We start from the raw sequence: 16,225 nt of genomic DNA on the forward strand, positions 1-16,225 counted from the left end.
TCAGCATGTACGTTAAAGTCTCCGAGAATGAGGGACGGAGATGAGGGGTCAAGAAAGACAGCCAGCCAAGCATCAAAGTCGGTAAGGAAGGAAGGGAAGGATTTATCAGGGGGGCGGTAAATGACTGCCACTCTGAGTGGTAATGGGTAGAATAGCCGGATGGAATGGGCTTCAAAGGATGAGAAGCAGTGAGACTGCGGAAGGTGGAGGGGTTGGAAACTACAGGAGGGTGAGAGTAGTAGCCCAACGCCTCCGCCGCGGCCAACTGGCAGGGCGTGTGGGAGAAGAGATAGCCTCCATGGCAGAGGGCTGCAACTGAGGCAGAGTCTTCCGGGGAGATCCAGGTTTTCAGTAAGCCATAGGAGTGAGATCAAAGTACAGTAAGGAGTTCCTCATTTATATAAATTAATATAATAATTACATAATGGTTGCTATATGAGTTTCAAAAAAGCGTCCAAGGTTGCAGCAAGTTGAAACATTTTAAAGCACATACAACAAACATATTAACAACAAAACACGTGAAACAAACTGAACGCACACATGAAAATACTGGGATGAAAATCCCCCACCTGGGATCCCAACTCTGGAATGCTCTACCCAGATACATTCGGTCAAATAGTGAATATCTTCCCTTTAGGAAACTATTGAAAACCCATCTATTCAAACAGGTTTACCCGAATGACCTGACATACCATAAGCAGTCATAAGCAATCCATCTATTTACTGGTTCAACTAATCATTAACAACAATGACTCAGAAAATATCTCCTACCAACCTTCTTACCCTCCATGCTCTTCCCAACTTCTCCATTATTGCCCCACCTCCTTACCTATCCCTATCCTTTCTCTCACACCTCTTCTATCCAATTTACTCCTTGTTCATTTGTCCTATCACATACCTCCTTTGTTGATTCTGATACTACAGATTGTATTCTCGTTACTATGTAAGCCGCATTGAGCCTGCGATGAGCGGGAAAGCGCGGGGTACAAATGTAATAAATAAATAAAATCAGGAAACATTTGGAAAAATCTGAAAACAAACCAAATGTTTTTGGGCTGTGGCCATCCCTAGGAAATTATGCATGTATATGCCACACAAGTTAGGCAAAGTGTTATAAAATTACCCGTCCTATGTGCATTAGGGTAAAGGATCATGTATTTGATATACTGGCTTTCTGTGGTACAACCAAAGTGGTTAACATTATATACAGGTACACATATGCATACAAAATTAAGCAAAAGGGAGAAGACCAAAAGTCTAACGGATAAGAAGAAATTCAAGACACAAACACTGGTTCTATAGGATGGTGATCTACTCACCAGATTAGGCTCACTGGGTTATCCAATATTATTCAGAGCAACAATAAATGACTACTTTGACAAAATACAAGGTCAATGTAGACAATGATATTACGAGAATACAAAGTTTGACTATGCAAGCACTCTGTATAAGAGATAAGGTAATATGTTTACACAAAGTAAGCCATAGGAGTGAGATCAAAGTACAGTAAGGAGTTCCTCATTTATATAAATTAAAATAATAATTACATAATGGTTGTTTTATGAGTTTCAAAAAAGCGTCCAAGGTGAGTACACTTCATGACTGTGCTTTCTCAACCAACTAATCATGATTCTTATGAAGAAAATTATCTGCATTTTGCAGTTTTCTTCCTTCATCCTCACACCTGTCAGGCATGGTGATCTCCATATCAGCACAGGGCTGGAACAAGGCAAGCTTGCTTAAACACTTCAATGCACTCCTGATACTGAATAACACATATAATAGTTCAGAGTTTCCCAAACTGTGCACCACATCACCCCAGTGCACCACAGCAAACTCACAGGCGTGCCACGGGGCAGATGAGAGGTTCACAGCCAAGTGCTGGGACATCACTTAATTTCAACATATTTAAACAAAGTTGTATAGAGTTTCAGAAAACTAACATACACTATGGCTATGGTAAGCTACTGATAAGAGCTTTGCGGAGATAGGCCGCTACAATGACCATGACCTTGGAGGTTATCTGGGGCACTGTAGCCATTCTAAACAGAAAAGCCTTGAGCCAAAACTGTTGGCCCAGTATACAAAATTGCAGGAACCTTCTATGTAGCTCCTGGATTGATACACAGAGTTATGTCTTAAAGGCCCAGAGATGTAAGAAATGCTCGTCTTACTGAGGCAATGAATAACTGAAGGGTCTCCATGCCTAAATGGAAGGGGAGGCACTTTGATGTCTAAAATGGGCTAAAAAGAACCTTCCTTTCTTTGGAACTATGAGGTAGATGGAGCAGCAGACCTATACTTTTGTTCGATAAGTAGCATAGGCCTGACTGTATGCCTTTTCAGAGCTGAACCAGAAGGAGACACCACAAAGGCATCTGAAGCATGTTCTACAAATTCCAGGGCGTAGCCAGTGTGGATAATATCCAACACCTACTAGTCCGAGATCACTCAAGCCTGACTCCCAATAGAAGACACAGAGCCAACCGCCTATGGGTACCTTTAGCGGCAGATTAGACAGAGAAAGAAGAGCCATCTTCCCTACTCCCTCTCTCCACTCAAAACAGTTAATGCCTCTGGAATTTGCTATATTGCCAAAAATGAACCCTCACAACTCCCACACCAATGACTCCTGTCTCTGACATGTGATCTAGTCCCAATAGATTTAGATGAGTGCGCCTTGTCCTCTGGCATCCTCTGGGGTCTCGATTCCCCCAGATCAGGGGTTCTCAACCCAGTCCTTGGGAAAATGTTTACCAGACTGTTTTCTTATCAAGCTGCTTCTCTGGCCAGTTTTGTCATCTATTGTAAGTTGCATGGCTAGTTATGACACTTAAGAATTTAAAGACAGTTTTATAAACATGTACTAAGGAAGTACTTATAGTGAAATGTATATTGTCATATGATTATTTACTGTTACATCCTAGATTCGTTTTATTAATCTAGTACCTTGGCTGTAACCCGCTATGAACTATTTATTTTGTATTAGCGGGCTATAAATGAGCTAACACACCTACCAAGTCAGGTTTTCAGGATATCCCCAATGAATATGCATGAGAGAGATTTCAACAGAATGGAGGTAGTACATGCAAATCTATCTCATGCATATTCATTGGGGATATACTGAAAACCTGACTGGCTAGGTGTGTCCTGAGGCCTGGGTTGAGAACCCCTATCCCAGATCCTTGACTAGTTTCTCCAAGTCTTCTCTGAACAAAAGCTGTTCCTTGAAGGGAAGCTTACTGAGGCAAGTCCTAGACACTGCATTTGTGGATCAATTCCATAGCCACAATCAGCACCAGGCCACTTCCACCACAGTAAAGGAGCAAGCCAAGATTCTGAAAGATCATAGAGAACATCTGCCAAAAGGCCATGCGGGACTCAAGCCTCACCACCTCAGGAAAAGCTGTGAACTTCTGACCCAAAACACTGTAAGGCTCTCACTACAACCTCCATAAACTGCCGCCTGGACTCTTAACACAGAGGAACTGAAGGGCCTGCCTAATAAGCTACTCCACCTTTCTGTCATGCAACTCCTTCAATGCCATCCCTCCTTGCACAGCGATGGCAGTCATCAAGGCATCTATCTTAGGGAACATCAAGAGTTTGTCTAGGTCTTCCCAAGGAAGGAGATACAGTCTTCCCTAACACTGGTTCCCCTGACCACTAAATCAGAGGCTTCCCACTCTGCAAGGATCATTTGCAAAAGGAGCTTGTAGAAAGGCCTCTGGTGTATCCATTCCAGGAATATGGAGTGCCACCATTATCTGGAAACTCTGGAACTCATCCTCCTCCTTCTCAGGCAGAAGCTCCCCAAACTCGAAAGAATTCTCTCCCACCCCCCAAAAGGGAGACCCCCCTCATATTTCAGGAACTCCAGGCCTCCTCCCAAGAGGAGGCAGCTAACACAGAGCCACTTTCTTCGTGCATACCACCACTAGAGCACCTGGGACTATTTGGAGCCATGGGACCCAAAGGCCAGGAGATCTCGAACCCCGCACAGTATATCCCGAGAAGACTCCTGGCCCCACAACGACACCTGGGGTCCTTCTAGGGCCTGGACAAAATGTGGCCCAAATTCCTCCTGGGAGCCCTCCATGAGTCCTGCTGGGCCCCATGAGAGGGTATAATCAGCTTCCCTGCGGCTTGACAGATCTGCCACTTGCCCTGAGAGAACACGTACACAGGAGCCATGCAAGCTGGTGGCAAGATGGCAGCCATTACCACCAAAATCCCCACTCATTATAGCAAACTTCGACAAGCGGGGCAGTAGAAGCCAGCTGCAGTACTCATATACTGACTCCTAGAACCCCCACTTTGCCACCCTGTCAATCACAGCCCCAGAGAATCCGAATTGCAATGCACTCCCCTTCACCTGAGGACTCCCTCTCTGCCTGGGTTCACAGGAGCTGCCCTGCTCCTCCACCATTCTGCAGTTGTGAACAGCTTGAACTGCTTCCTCTGCTGTGAACGGCTTGAACTGCTTCCTCTGCTGTTGCACCTTTTTCTTTTTTGAGATTTCTTCTTTTCTCTCCCCTCTACTCCAAGGGTGTCCAGAAAAGGGGCAGGAGGAGCTCAGAAGAAATAAATTCACCCCACCAGTAGGGACCACTCCCGAGTCTTGGCAACTGAGGAAAACACATAGGCCAAGCTCAGATCCACAGAGAGCAAAGCCATACTGAGCTCATCTAGGAGGTGGTCCATGGACCAATATCCTAGAAGCACAGGCTACAGACTCTAGCTCAGCATGCTAACCTGTAGACTGCAGCCTAGGGAGTCTATCCTACTGCACCAGTCTGACCTGTACCGTCTGCGGAAGGCAAAGAAATACTGGTGTTCCAGGCTGCACTGCTCCTTATAGCAGTGATATCACCAAAATATTCAAATTTCTCTGCCTCCCATTTGCTGGCACAAGGACACAACTCGTTAGTCTGGCATGGTCTATCAGCATGATAGGGAATGTAGCAATATTTAAGAAGTTGAGAACCACTGCCATTCATACCCAAAAATCATAGTAATGTGTGATTCAATGAGTAACAGTCTTGAAATTGTATGGTATTACCAGATTCCATGATTTTTAATTCATCTTGGTACTTGCCTCAAATACGACAAAGTCATCAAACTCATCTGCACATGCTGGTGGGTCCTCTTCAGGGGAATATCCCATGTCATATAGCTGAAGATCAGGATCTGCAAGTAAGAAAGGTTATGTTATTTTTTTGATGTTTGAAATTTATTTAAAGAATTTCTAATCTGCTCTATCCTCCATTCTAGGCAAAGTACAAGTCTACATACATAATCATCTCTATATATAAAAGGCAACTCCAACTTTCTAATTGAAGCCTCCAACTGGAAACTTGAGGTAGCATAGATATCCGGTTTAGCAAGTACACAAAGAAATAGCTGAGGGAGATAATTGTTTTAGTTGCAAGGAGCTGTGCACCCCAGCTGACCTTGTTAATCACCCTGGGCAGAGTTCAGGCAAGTAAAGCAATTAACTCTGCCCTGAACTCTGCCCTGGGTGATTAACAAGGTCAGCTGGGGTGCACAGCTCCTTGCAACTAAAACAATTAACTCCTACCAGAGTCTTAGGAGCTTGCCTTTACTCACCCAGGCTGCCCTCATTGCCATACACTCTAAACCAAACAAACCTAGCAGCTGCTGCTCCACATTGTCGTTTTTTAATTGTTGCTCCATCAGAAAGAAGTCTACAGCTGTTTCTACTGGGAGGGAAGGTGGCCCTGGAACTGGGAGGGTGGGAACTCTGAAACTCTGAGGGACGGAGGGTGGGGGGACCCTGAAACTCAGACAGACCCTGGGACTGGGAGGGGGGACGACCCTGGAACTGGGAGGGAGGAGGGAGTGATGGGCCCCTGGCACACACTCTGATTCTCATTCCCTCTCTCTCACACAGTCAATCTCACATACACTCTCTCAAACATACACACTCTGAGGAAAACCTTGCTAGTGCCCGTTTCATTTGTCAGAAATGGGTCTTTTTTACTAGTAGAACAATAAAACAAGACAAGACAAAATAAAGTTCAATACAATAATAGCAAATACATGGCTTCAAGTCTTTTCTTTGAGAAAGCCAATATGTTATCTTAACATCAGTCTAGACAGCAAATGCCTCTTTAAAAAGAAATGGTCACTCTGCCATAAGATAGACAAGATTGAGTCCTGAACCAAACAATGAGGTCAGACCCTCCTTGCCAACTGATAATTGTTAAGCCTCTGGTCACTAGTGCCACACTGATTCTTCCCATCACTGATCTAAGCTCCTAGGCAATCATTCAGGGTAAAATTTTGAAACTGTGAAATGTGTAAAAACAGTGTATGCATAGTTTTCTTTATATACGCTTGAACTGATTTTCAAAGCAAAAGTATGCACTTTGAAAATTACCCCAAGGAAACTATACACATACATTTACCCCTGCTTTGGGATTAATTTGCTCTCAGACAGAAGAATTTTTAAAAGTATGCACAGGAAGAAAATGAGTATCTGCTCTATTCACCATCATTTAGTCAACAAAATTTGGGTGCATCATGTCTTTTATGAATAAACTAGTAAAAAATGTCCGTTTCTGTGAGAAATGAAACGGGCGCTAGCAAGGTTTTGCTGTCCAGTGACCCTCCTCTCCCCCGGCCCCCCCTGCAGCGACCCATGGCCAGCGACCCTGCTCTCCCCCTACCCCCTCCAGCCACCCTGCTCTCCCCCTGCCCCCCCCGCGGCCACCCATGTTGTGCGACCGTCCTCTCCTCCTGCCCCCTTGCAGCCACCCATGTCCTGCAACCCTCCTATCCCCCTGACCCCTTGCAGGCACCTATGTGTAGCAGCGAGGCTCCTCTCCCCCTGCCCCATTGCAGCCACCTATGTGCAGTGGCGACCCTCATCTCTCCCTGCAGCCACCCATGCCAGTGACCCTGCTCTCGCCCTGCCCCCCCCCCCCCCAGCAGACACCCATGTCTAGCGACCCTGCTGTCTCACCTGCCCCTCCCATCCACTGCGGTTGTTTTTTAGGAAATGTTCGTGGCAGGCAGGAAAGATCCACATTCCTGCCTGGCCGCAGCTGTCGCTGGCGTTCTGTGATGCCGGTTGCCTGTTGAAAATGGACGCTGAGGGGCAGGAGGAGATCGCGATTCGTCAAGTGTCATTGCTCTGCCCTCGACGTCATCACGTTGTGACGCGAGGACGGGGCAGTCACTCATGGGGAAACCGGATATCTAGACCACTTCAAACTTCCGGCTGAGGCTTCATTAGAACGTTGGACGTGCCTTTTATATATAGAGATAATGGAAACAAACACACATGATATATCAACAGTATTCTGTGTAAAAAGACATTCAAACAATATTATTCAGATCCATACCCAGATAAAAGTCATGATGGTTATGGGATGACACTGGCTAATGTGATAGCTGTTCTTAAACAGCTATTATTATGTTGAAGTTAGCCAGTGACATGAACTACGGTCAGAAAAGAGCTCAACATCCTAAGTATCAACACAAAACATGAGCCATCCAGAATGGCTACTTAAGGTGGTCAAGATCAAAATCAAGATCTCTAAATGTAATCCATAACACCATTCGTAACCCTGCAGATTTCAGTTCAGGATAAGACACAACCAACCTGGCAAAATCTGGATATAAATAAATCCTCAATACAATCCGGAACTTATTTTTAATCTGAGTTTTATTGAATCATTTCATTGGATCTACAATCAGGACGCTCACTTTAACTTCATCTGAAGGAAAATGCATGAATAATAAAGCACAGTTTTGGACCACGACTCACTCACATTTCTAGTGCTAAACCAAAACTTTTTCAAAGGAATTGCCAAAGGCCGAATGGACTGCAGAAGCCAAGATGGGGTATGAATAAAAATCCTTAAATTTAAATAAATAGAACGAACAGCTTTCAGAACTTTGAAAACTTAAACACAGCATCTTAAATCTGATCCACAAATTAGTTAGGAACCAATGAAGTGAATAAAAGGGTAGCAACATTCAATCCCATCTAGAACAGCCAGTAAACAACCACACAACTCAAAACCACACCACCTGAATCACTAATGCCAAGACCATCCAGTCTAAAAAATGGCTAACCAAACTAGACCTCTCTTTGCCTTTTAAAAGCCTTGGGGGGGGAGGGGTCTAAAATCATCTGAGTGTCCTGCTAGCAACATGTAGTTCTTTGGCACGCTCTCTCTCTTTTCTTCTTCTTTTTCTCAATGATGTTGCAGTTCCTTTTATTTTTAATTTATTTTGATGGTGAACCACTTAGATTGTTAATTGAAAGACGGTATATCAAGTGCCATTAAACATCTATTGGTCAAAAAGTAGCTGAACCAAAGGACCAACAGTTCCTTGTATACCCAACAAGCAAAAGCATTCCACTCTCATAACTGACAGAGTAAAATGAGTCTGTAAGACAGAGGACCAGTAAACCTGATCCTCCCCCAATCCACCAACCACCATATATTATCCACCACTGACAGAAGAACCATCTACCTAGAACCTGAAGTGCAAATCATTTAAGCCAGGCTTGTTCAAGTTCAGTCCTTGAGGGCTACAAACAGGCCAGTTTTTCAAGATATACTTTACTAGATTTGCTAGACTGCTGTCGCTGTCTGGGGAGAGCATAGTGGTGTACATAACTAGAACATAAGGAACTCAAATTATTGACATGAAAGAAATACAATCACACAAGAGAAAACAGAGGCAAGTCCAAACAATCAGAAAGAAGGAAAAATTATGTTCTTCCCTGATAATTTTCTTTCCTTTAATCATACCAGACCAGTCCAAACTAGTGGGTTGTGTCCATCTACCAGCGGAAGGAGACAGAGAAAATAGGTCCAAGTGAACCGCCCCCTAAGGGTATTGTGCAGCCTGGAATGTTCAGTATTTCGAATAGCCAAGCAACAGTGCTCTGAAGTCTAGAAGAAAACACAGTTAATACAAATAGGCAAACTCTTGGAACCAATATGCAGAACCTCACTGTTCCTGCTTGGCCAAAGGCAACTGCAACCTCCCCTCACAGTAAAGTAAGCGGGAGGGAATGGTCCATACCGAGCTTGCCCAAGCACAGAGATCTACCCCTGAATCTGGGGAAAGAACTCTGTGATCCCAAGTAACAGGAGTCATACAGAGCTGGCACAACAAGTTGCAGGAAATTGAATAGAGAAGATGAAGTAGGCAATGCTGTAGGACATCCCACTGTATTGAAGCGTCGTGGAACAGCCAGAGATACCTAAACGAAACAACACTCTGACAGACATTAGCCAGGGAGGGCTTCTGGAATGGTCTGGTATGATTAAAGGAAAGAAAATTATTAGGTAAGAACACAATTTTTCCTTCTTTGTCATCTATACCAGACCAGTCCAGACTAATGGGATGTAGCAAAGCAGCTTCCCAAAGAGTGGGGGAGAAAAGAAGAATGCAGAAGGCTGAAAAATCAACAAAGCTATACACACAGCAAAAACTGATCAGCAGAAAAGGATTTGAATATCCGAACCACCAGGCTACCAAAATGGAACAGAGTTAGACACTAGAAAAGGAATTGAAGCTGTAGGACGTAAAAAACAAAAGTCCTGAGCAAAAGAAAAACTACGTACCCCGAGAGTAGCAAAGATACTCATGCCAAAGGACCCACCTTGGAAGAGAGGCAACAGTCATATCCGAGCAACAAGGAGAAAACTGTCTCTCCTAGACCAGGATCCACTTCTCTGAACCCTGGCAGGACAAAGGCTAACTCCCAAACCTGCCGGTCTGCCTTGAGTACAAGATGGTTGGAGGAAGCGACCCTAACAAGTACTAGGAGTTCGCAACCCCAAACAGTGTGCCACATTTCAAAGAAAGAAGCAAGGCCCAGGAACCACCCAGACCAGCGCCTAGTGAGAGAATCAAACTCCACAGAAGAAGAGACGCCAGAGAACCAACTAAGTGGAGCGCTAGTCTCTCCAGGAGAACCATGAAGAAAAGGGCAGCAGCATACCAAGGTACAACCGTAGAAAGAGAGTACTCCTAAACCACCTCGCTCTGGACTTAGGGATGAAAGAACAAAGCCAAGAGAACAAAAGGAGACAAAAAGAAAGAGTCGAGAGTCACACTGCGGAGAAAAGACCCCCAAGGTGCCAAGAAGACACAAAAGGAACAGAGACGAATTCAGACTCCAGCAATGGAGAAACTTCTCGCCAGCCACCAAGAGGCTACAGCAAGAAAAGATGCCACAGGAATGGCAGTTAACAGGAGACAAGGCAGCCTTGTCAAGCAATCTAACTGCGGTAAAACGAAGTTACTTACCTGTAAGCAGGTATTCTCCGAGAACAGCAGGCTGATTGTTCTCACATATGGGTGACGTTCACGGCAGCCCCAAGTCCGGAAAATCTTCCTAGCAACAAAGGTTGCTAAAAGCCTTCGAGCACGCGGGCATGCGCACCGTGCATGCGCGGCCATCTTCCCGCCCATCGCGAGAGAGTCCCGCTTCAGTCAACTTAAGAAGCAAAACCAAAGAAAAGGAACAACTCCAAAGGGGAGGCGGGCAGGTTGGTGAGAACAATCAGCCTGCTGTCCTCGGAGAATACATGCTACAGGTAAGTAACTTCGCTTTCTCCGAGGACAAGCAGGCTCACTCAAAACAACAAACAGGGTCAATTGGGCCTCACAACGGCGAGGACATATAAAAAATTGACCTACGAAGAAAACATCTAACAGAGTGCAGCCTGGAACAGAATAAAAAATGGGCCTAGGGGGGTGGAGTTGGATTCTAAACCCCAAACAGATTCTGCAGCACTGACTGCCCAAACTGACTGTTGTGTCAGCTATCCTGCTGAAGGCAGTAATGAGATGTGAATGTGTGGACTGATGAACATGTCGCAGCCTTGCAAATCTCTTCAACAGTGGCTGACTTCAAGTGGGCCACTGACGCTGCCATGGCTCTAACACTATGAGCCATGACATGACCCTCAAGAGTCAGCCCAGCTTGGGCGTAAGTGAAGGAAATGCAATCTGCTAACCAATTGGAAATCGTACGTTTCCCGACAGCCACTCCCCTTCTGTTGGGGTCGAAAGAAACAAACATTTGGGTGGACTGTCTGAAGGGGCTTGTCCGCTCCACATAGAAGGCCAATGCTCTCTTGCAGTCCAATGTATGCAACTGACGCTCAGCAGGGCGGGTATGAGGACGGGGAAAGAATATTGGCAAGACAATTGACTGGTTCAGATGGAACTCCGACACCACCTTCGGCAAGAACTTAGGGTGAGTGTGGAGGACTACTCTGTTATGATGAAATTTAGTATAGGGAGCATGGGCTACCAAGGCTTGAAGCTCACTGACCCTACGAGCTGAAGTAACAGCCACCAAGAAAATGACCTTCCAGGTCAAATACTTCAGATGGCAGGAATCCAGTGACTCAAAAGGAGCTTTCATCAGCTGGGTGAAGATGACGTTGAGATCCCATGACACCGTAGGAGGTTTGACAGGGGGCTTTGACAAAAGCAAACTTCTCATGAATCGAACAACTAAAGGCTGTCCAGAGATAGGCTTACCTTCCACACGATAATGATAAGCACTAATAGCACTAAGATGAACTCTTACGGAGTTGGTCTTAAGACCAGACTCTGACAAGTGCAGAAGGTATTCAAGCAGGGTCTGTGTAGGACAAGAGCGAGGATCTAGGGCCTTGCTGTCACAAAAGATGGCAAACCTCCTCCATTTGGAAGAGTAACACCTCTTTGTGGAATCTTTCCTGGAAGCAAGCAAGACTCGGGAGACACCCTCAGAAATACACAAGGAGGCAAAATCTACGCTCTCAACATCCAGGCCGTGAGATCCAGAGACTGGAGGTTGGGATGCAGAAGCGCCCCTTCATTCTGAGTGATAAGGGTTGGAAAACACTCCAATCTCCACGGTTCTTCGGAGGATAACTCAGAAGAAGAGGGAACCAAATCTGACGCAGCCAAAAGGAAGCAATCAGAATCATGGTTCCGCGGTCTTGCCTGAGTTTCAGCAAAGTCTTCCCTACTAGAGGTAGGGGAGGATACACATACAGAAGGCCTGACCCTCAATGTAGGAGAAAGGCATCTGAGGCTAGCCTGTTGTGGGCCTGAAGTTTGGAACAGAACTGATGGACCTTGTGATTGATCTGAGTGGCAAAGAGATCCACCGAGGGGGTGCCCCACGCTCGGAAGATCTTGCGGACAACTGCCTTGTTGAGTGACCACTCGTGAGGTTGCATTATCCTGCTCAACCTGTCGGCCAGACTGTTGTTTATGCCTGCCAGATACGTGGCCTGGAGAAACATGCCGTGACGGCGGGCCCAAAGCCACATCTGGACGGCTTCCCAACACAAGGGGCGAGATCCGTTGCCCCCGCTTGTTGACATAGTACATGGCAACCTGGTTGTCTGTCTGAATTTGTATAATTTGATTGGACAGCCGATCTCTGAAAGCCTTTAGAGTGTTCCAGATCGCTCGCAATTCCAGGAGATTGATTTGAAGACCTGATTCCCGAAGGGAACCAAGCTCCCTGAGTGTGGAGCCCATCTACATGAGCTCCCCACCCCAGGAGAGATGCATCTGTAGTCAGCACTTTTTGAGGCTGAGGAATTTGGAAGGGACGTCCCAAGGTCAAATTGGAGCGAACTGTCCACCATATCAGGGAATTGTGAAAAACGGTGGACAACTGGACTGCATCCTCTAGATCACCAGCAGCTTGATACCACTGGGAAGCTAGGGTCCACTGAGCTGATCTCATGTGAAGATGGGCCATGGGAGTCACATGAACTGTGGAGGCCATATGGCCCAGAAGTCTCAACACCTGCCAAGCTGTGATCTGCTGAGACGCTCTGAGCAAGGAAACCAGCGACAGAAGATTGTCCACCCTCGCTTCAGGAAGGTAGGCATAAGCCGTCTGCGAGTTCAGCAGGGCTCCTATGAACTCTAGTCTCTGAACTGGAAGAAGGTGGGACTTTGGGTAATTTATGACAAACCCCAGTAGCTCCAGGAGTTGAATAGTCATCTGCATTGACTGAAGAGCTCCTGCCTGCGAGGTGTTCTTTACTAGCCAATCGTCAAGATAAGGGAACACATGCACTCCCAGCCTGCGTAGCGATGCTGCAACGACCACCAGGCATTTGGTGAACACCCGGGGCACAGAGACGAGCCCAAAGGGCAGTACACACTACTGAAAGTGCTGTGTTCCCAGACGGAATCGAAGATACTGTCTGTGAGCTGGCAGTATTGGGATGTGCGTATAAGCATCCTTTAAGTCCAGGGAGCATAGCCAGTTGTTTTTCTGAATCATGGGAAGAAGGGTACCCAGGGAAAGCATCCTGAACTTTTCTCGAATCAGATATTTGTTCAGGGCCCTTAGGTCTAAGATGGGATGCATCCCCCATTTTCTTTTGCACAAGGAAGTACCTGGAATAGAATCCCAGCCCTCCTTGCCCCGGTGGAACGGGCTCGACTGCACTGGCGCTCAGAAGAGCAGAGAGTTCCTCTGCAAGTACCTGCCTGTGCTGGAAGCTGAAAGACTGAGCTCCCAGTGGGCAATTTGGAGGTTTGGAGATCAAATTGAGGGAGTATCCCCGCCGGACTATTTGAAGAACCCACTGATCGGAGGTTACAAGAGGCCACCTTTGGTGAAAAAATGTTAACCTCCCCCCAACCGGTAGATCGGCCGGCACGGACACTTTTATAGCGGCTATGCTCGCCTGGAGCCAGTCAAAAGTCCGTCCCTTGCTTTTGCTGGGGAGCTGCAGGGGCCTGTCGAGGCGCACGCTGTTGACATGAACGAGCTTCTGGGGTTGAGCCTGAGCAGGCTGGCAGGAAGGTGGATTGTACCTACGCTTATTGTAAGCATAGGGAGCTTTCCTCCTTCCCCCATAAAAACGTCTACCAGATGAGGCAAATGCTGAAGGTGCCCGGTGGGAGAGTTTGTCGAATGCGGTTTCCCGCTGGTGGAGCTGCTCTACCACCTGTTTGACTTTCTCGCCGAAAATATTATCCCCCGGCAAGGAAAATCCGCAAGCCGCTGCTGGACTCAACTGTCAAGGTCAGAGGCACGCAGCCATGAGAGTCTGCGCATCACTATACCCTGAGCAGCGGCTCTGGACGCCACATCAAAAGAATCGTAAGTACCCCTGGACAGGAATTTACGACACGCCTTCAGCTGCCTGACCACCTCCTGAAAAGGCTTGGCCTGCTCCGAAGGGAGCTGATCGACCAAGTCCGCCAGTTGCTTCACATTGTTCCGCAAATGAATGCTCGTGTAGAGCTGGTAAGACTGAATTTTGGAGATGAGCATAGAAGACTGGTAGGCCTTCTTCCCAAAACAGTCCAGAGTCCGAGCTTCCCGTCCCGGGGGCGCCAAGGCGAAATCTCTCATACTTTTGGCTCTCTTGAGAGCGGAACCCACAACCCCTGAGTCATGAGGCAACTGGGCCTTCATCAACTCCGGATCCCTGTGAATCCAATACTGGGACTCAACCTTCTTAGGAATGGTGGGGTTAGATAATGGTTTCATCCAGTTCCTTAACAATGTCTGTTTGAGGACATTATGTAGAGGAACAGTAGATGACTACTTAGGTGGCGAAGGATAGTCTAGGACCTCGAACATCTCAGCCCTGGGCTCATCCTCAGTTACCACCGAGAAGGGAATGGCTGTAGACATTTCCCGCACAAAGGATGAGAAAGACAAACTCTCCAGGGGAGAAAGCTTTCTCTCTGGTGAAGGAGTAGGGTCAGAAGGAAGGCCACAAAACTCCTCAGAAGAGAAATATCTTGGGTCTTCCTCTGCCTCCCACGAGACCTCTCCTTCGGTATCGGACAGGAGTTCTCTGACTGCAGTCCGAAGCTGAGCCCATCTCGACACCGAGGAGCTATGTCCTTGATGGCGATGCCGAGAAGTTGACTCCCGTGCTGGTGGCGATGAAGCTCCCTCCATCGATGTCGACAGTCAACTTGGGTGGCAACCGAGGCCGATGTCGCAAGCGGCACCGACGTCGAAGGCCTCACTACAGGCAGGGAGCCAGCCACCGCATCTATCGACGGTACCGTAGGCGCAAGCACCTCCGGTACCAGAACAGACGGTCGCAGTAGCCCTTCCAGGATCCCTGGAAGAATGGATCGGAGGCGCTCGTCAAGAGTGTCTGTCGAGAAAGGCTGTGGAATCGGTGCAGGAGTCGAGGCCAGAATCTGCCGAGGAGGCAGCGGCGGTCCGGAGACCAGCGCATCGACACCTCTTGTATGGAGGATGAGCGGTCCTCCCGGCGTCGACGCTTCATGGGTGCCGATTCTCTCGACGCCCCGGAGTTCTCGGTACCGTGACAAGAAGAATCAAAGCAACTGGTACCAGCTCAGAAGGGTCCAAGATCGGAATCAGACGCCAGCCAGCGAAATTCAAAGAAACTTCGCAAGCAGCCCTCTAGAATACATTGCCAAAGGCAGGAAAATAAATCAGGTAACAGGCAAGAGAAAGAAGGAAAAAACAAAGTGTCTTTTTTTTTTAAACAATCTCCTTCACTAGTGACAGGAATAAAGGTTTACCTCAGAGGAAGAAAAGGAGGGACAATACAAAGTTTGTTTGTTTTTAAACAACCTTCTTCACTAGTGATAGGAATAAATAAAGGCTTACCTCAGAGGCAGAAATTCAGATATACCTACCACCACCTTAAGAGAAGAACCCCACAGGGGAGACAAGTTACTCCATGCCACAATCAAACATCACCCTGCTAGAAAGACAGCCAGGAGAGGCAGGGGAGGGGAGGGAACCAGGGTCACTGGATATCACCCTAGATGGGAGATGAGGAACTCAGGACCACTGAGTATCATCTAAAACTAGCCCCAACAGGGCTACCAGCACATCCCTGGCTCCACTGTCACCAGAAGAATCTGGGATAGGAGCTACCAGCCAGCAATCCAGAGCAGCTGCACGATCCGTCCACCATCCGCTAGGAGACAGAGAAAATACTGAACATGTCAGGCTGCACGATACCCTTAAGGGGCAGTTCACTTAGAACTACTTTCTGTCTCCTTCCGCTGGTAGATGGACACAACCCATTAGTCTGGACTGGTCTGGTATAGATGACAAGGAAATACATTTATGCCGAGAAAAGCATAAAACAATCACACAAAGGAAAGTATAAAGCATACAGAAAGATTTGCATGCCCACTTCAGGAAATTATTTTTTGATGAATACACATAACCGAGTATAACACCAGCCAA

At 46.9% G+C, this 16,225-nt stretch overlaps 1 protein-coding gene across 5 annotated transcripts in view; it reads right to left on the reverse strand.

Moving 5' to 3' along the window:
- RAB11FIP3 (RAB11 family interacting protein 3) overlaps window positions 1–16,225 on the reverse strand; it is a 304,304-nt gene that overhangs the window by 189,272 nt on the left and 98,807 nt on the right. For all 5 annotated transcript variants that reach the window (XM_030211109.1, XM_030211107.1, XM_030211111.1 and 2 more), the window contains one exon: window positions 5,099–5,190. In XM_030211109.1, coding sequence (XP_030066969.1) covers window positions 5,099–5,190 — 92 coding nt within the window. The remainder of the gene's footprint in view (window positions 1–5,098; window positions 5,191–16,225) is intronic.

Source organism: Microcaecilia unicolor, chromosome 8, assembly GCF_901765095.1.
Source record: "Microcaecilia unicolor chromosome 8, aMicUni1.1, whole genome shotgun sequence".
Taxonomy (NCBI): Eukaryota; Metazoa; Chordata; class Amphibia; order Gymnophiona; family Siphonopidae; genus Microcaecilia; species Microcaecilia unicolor.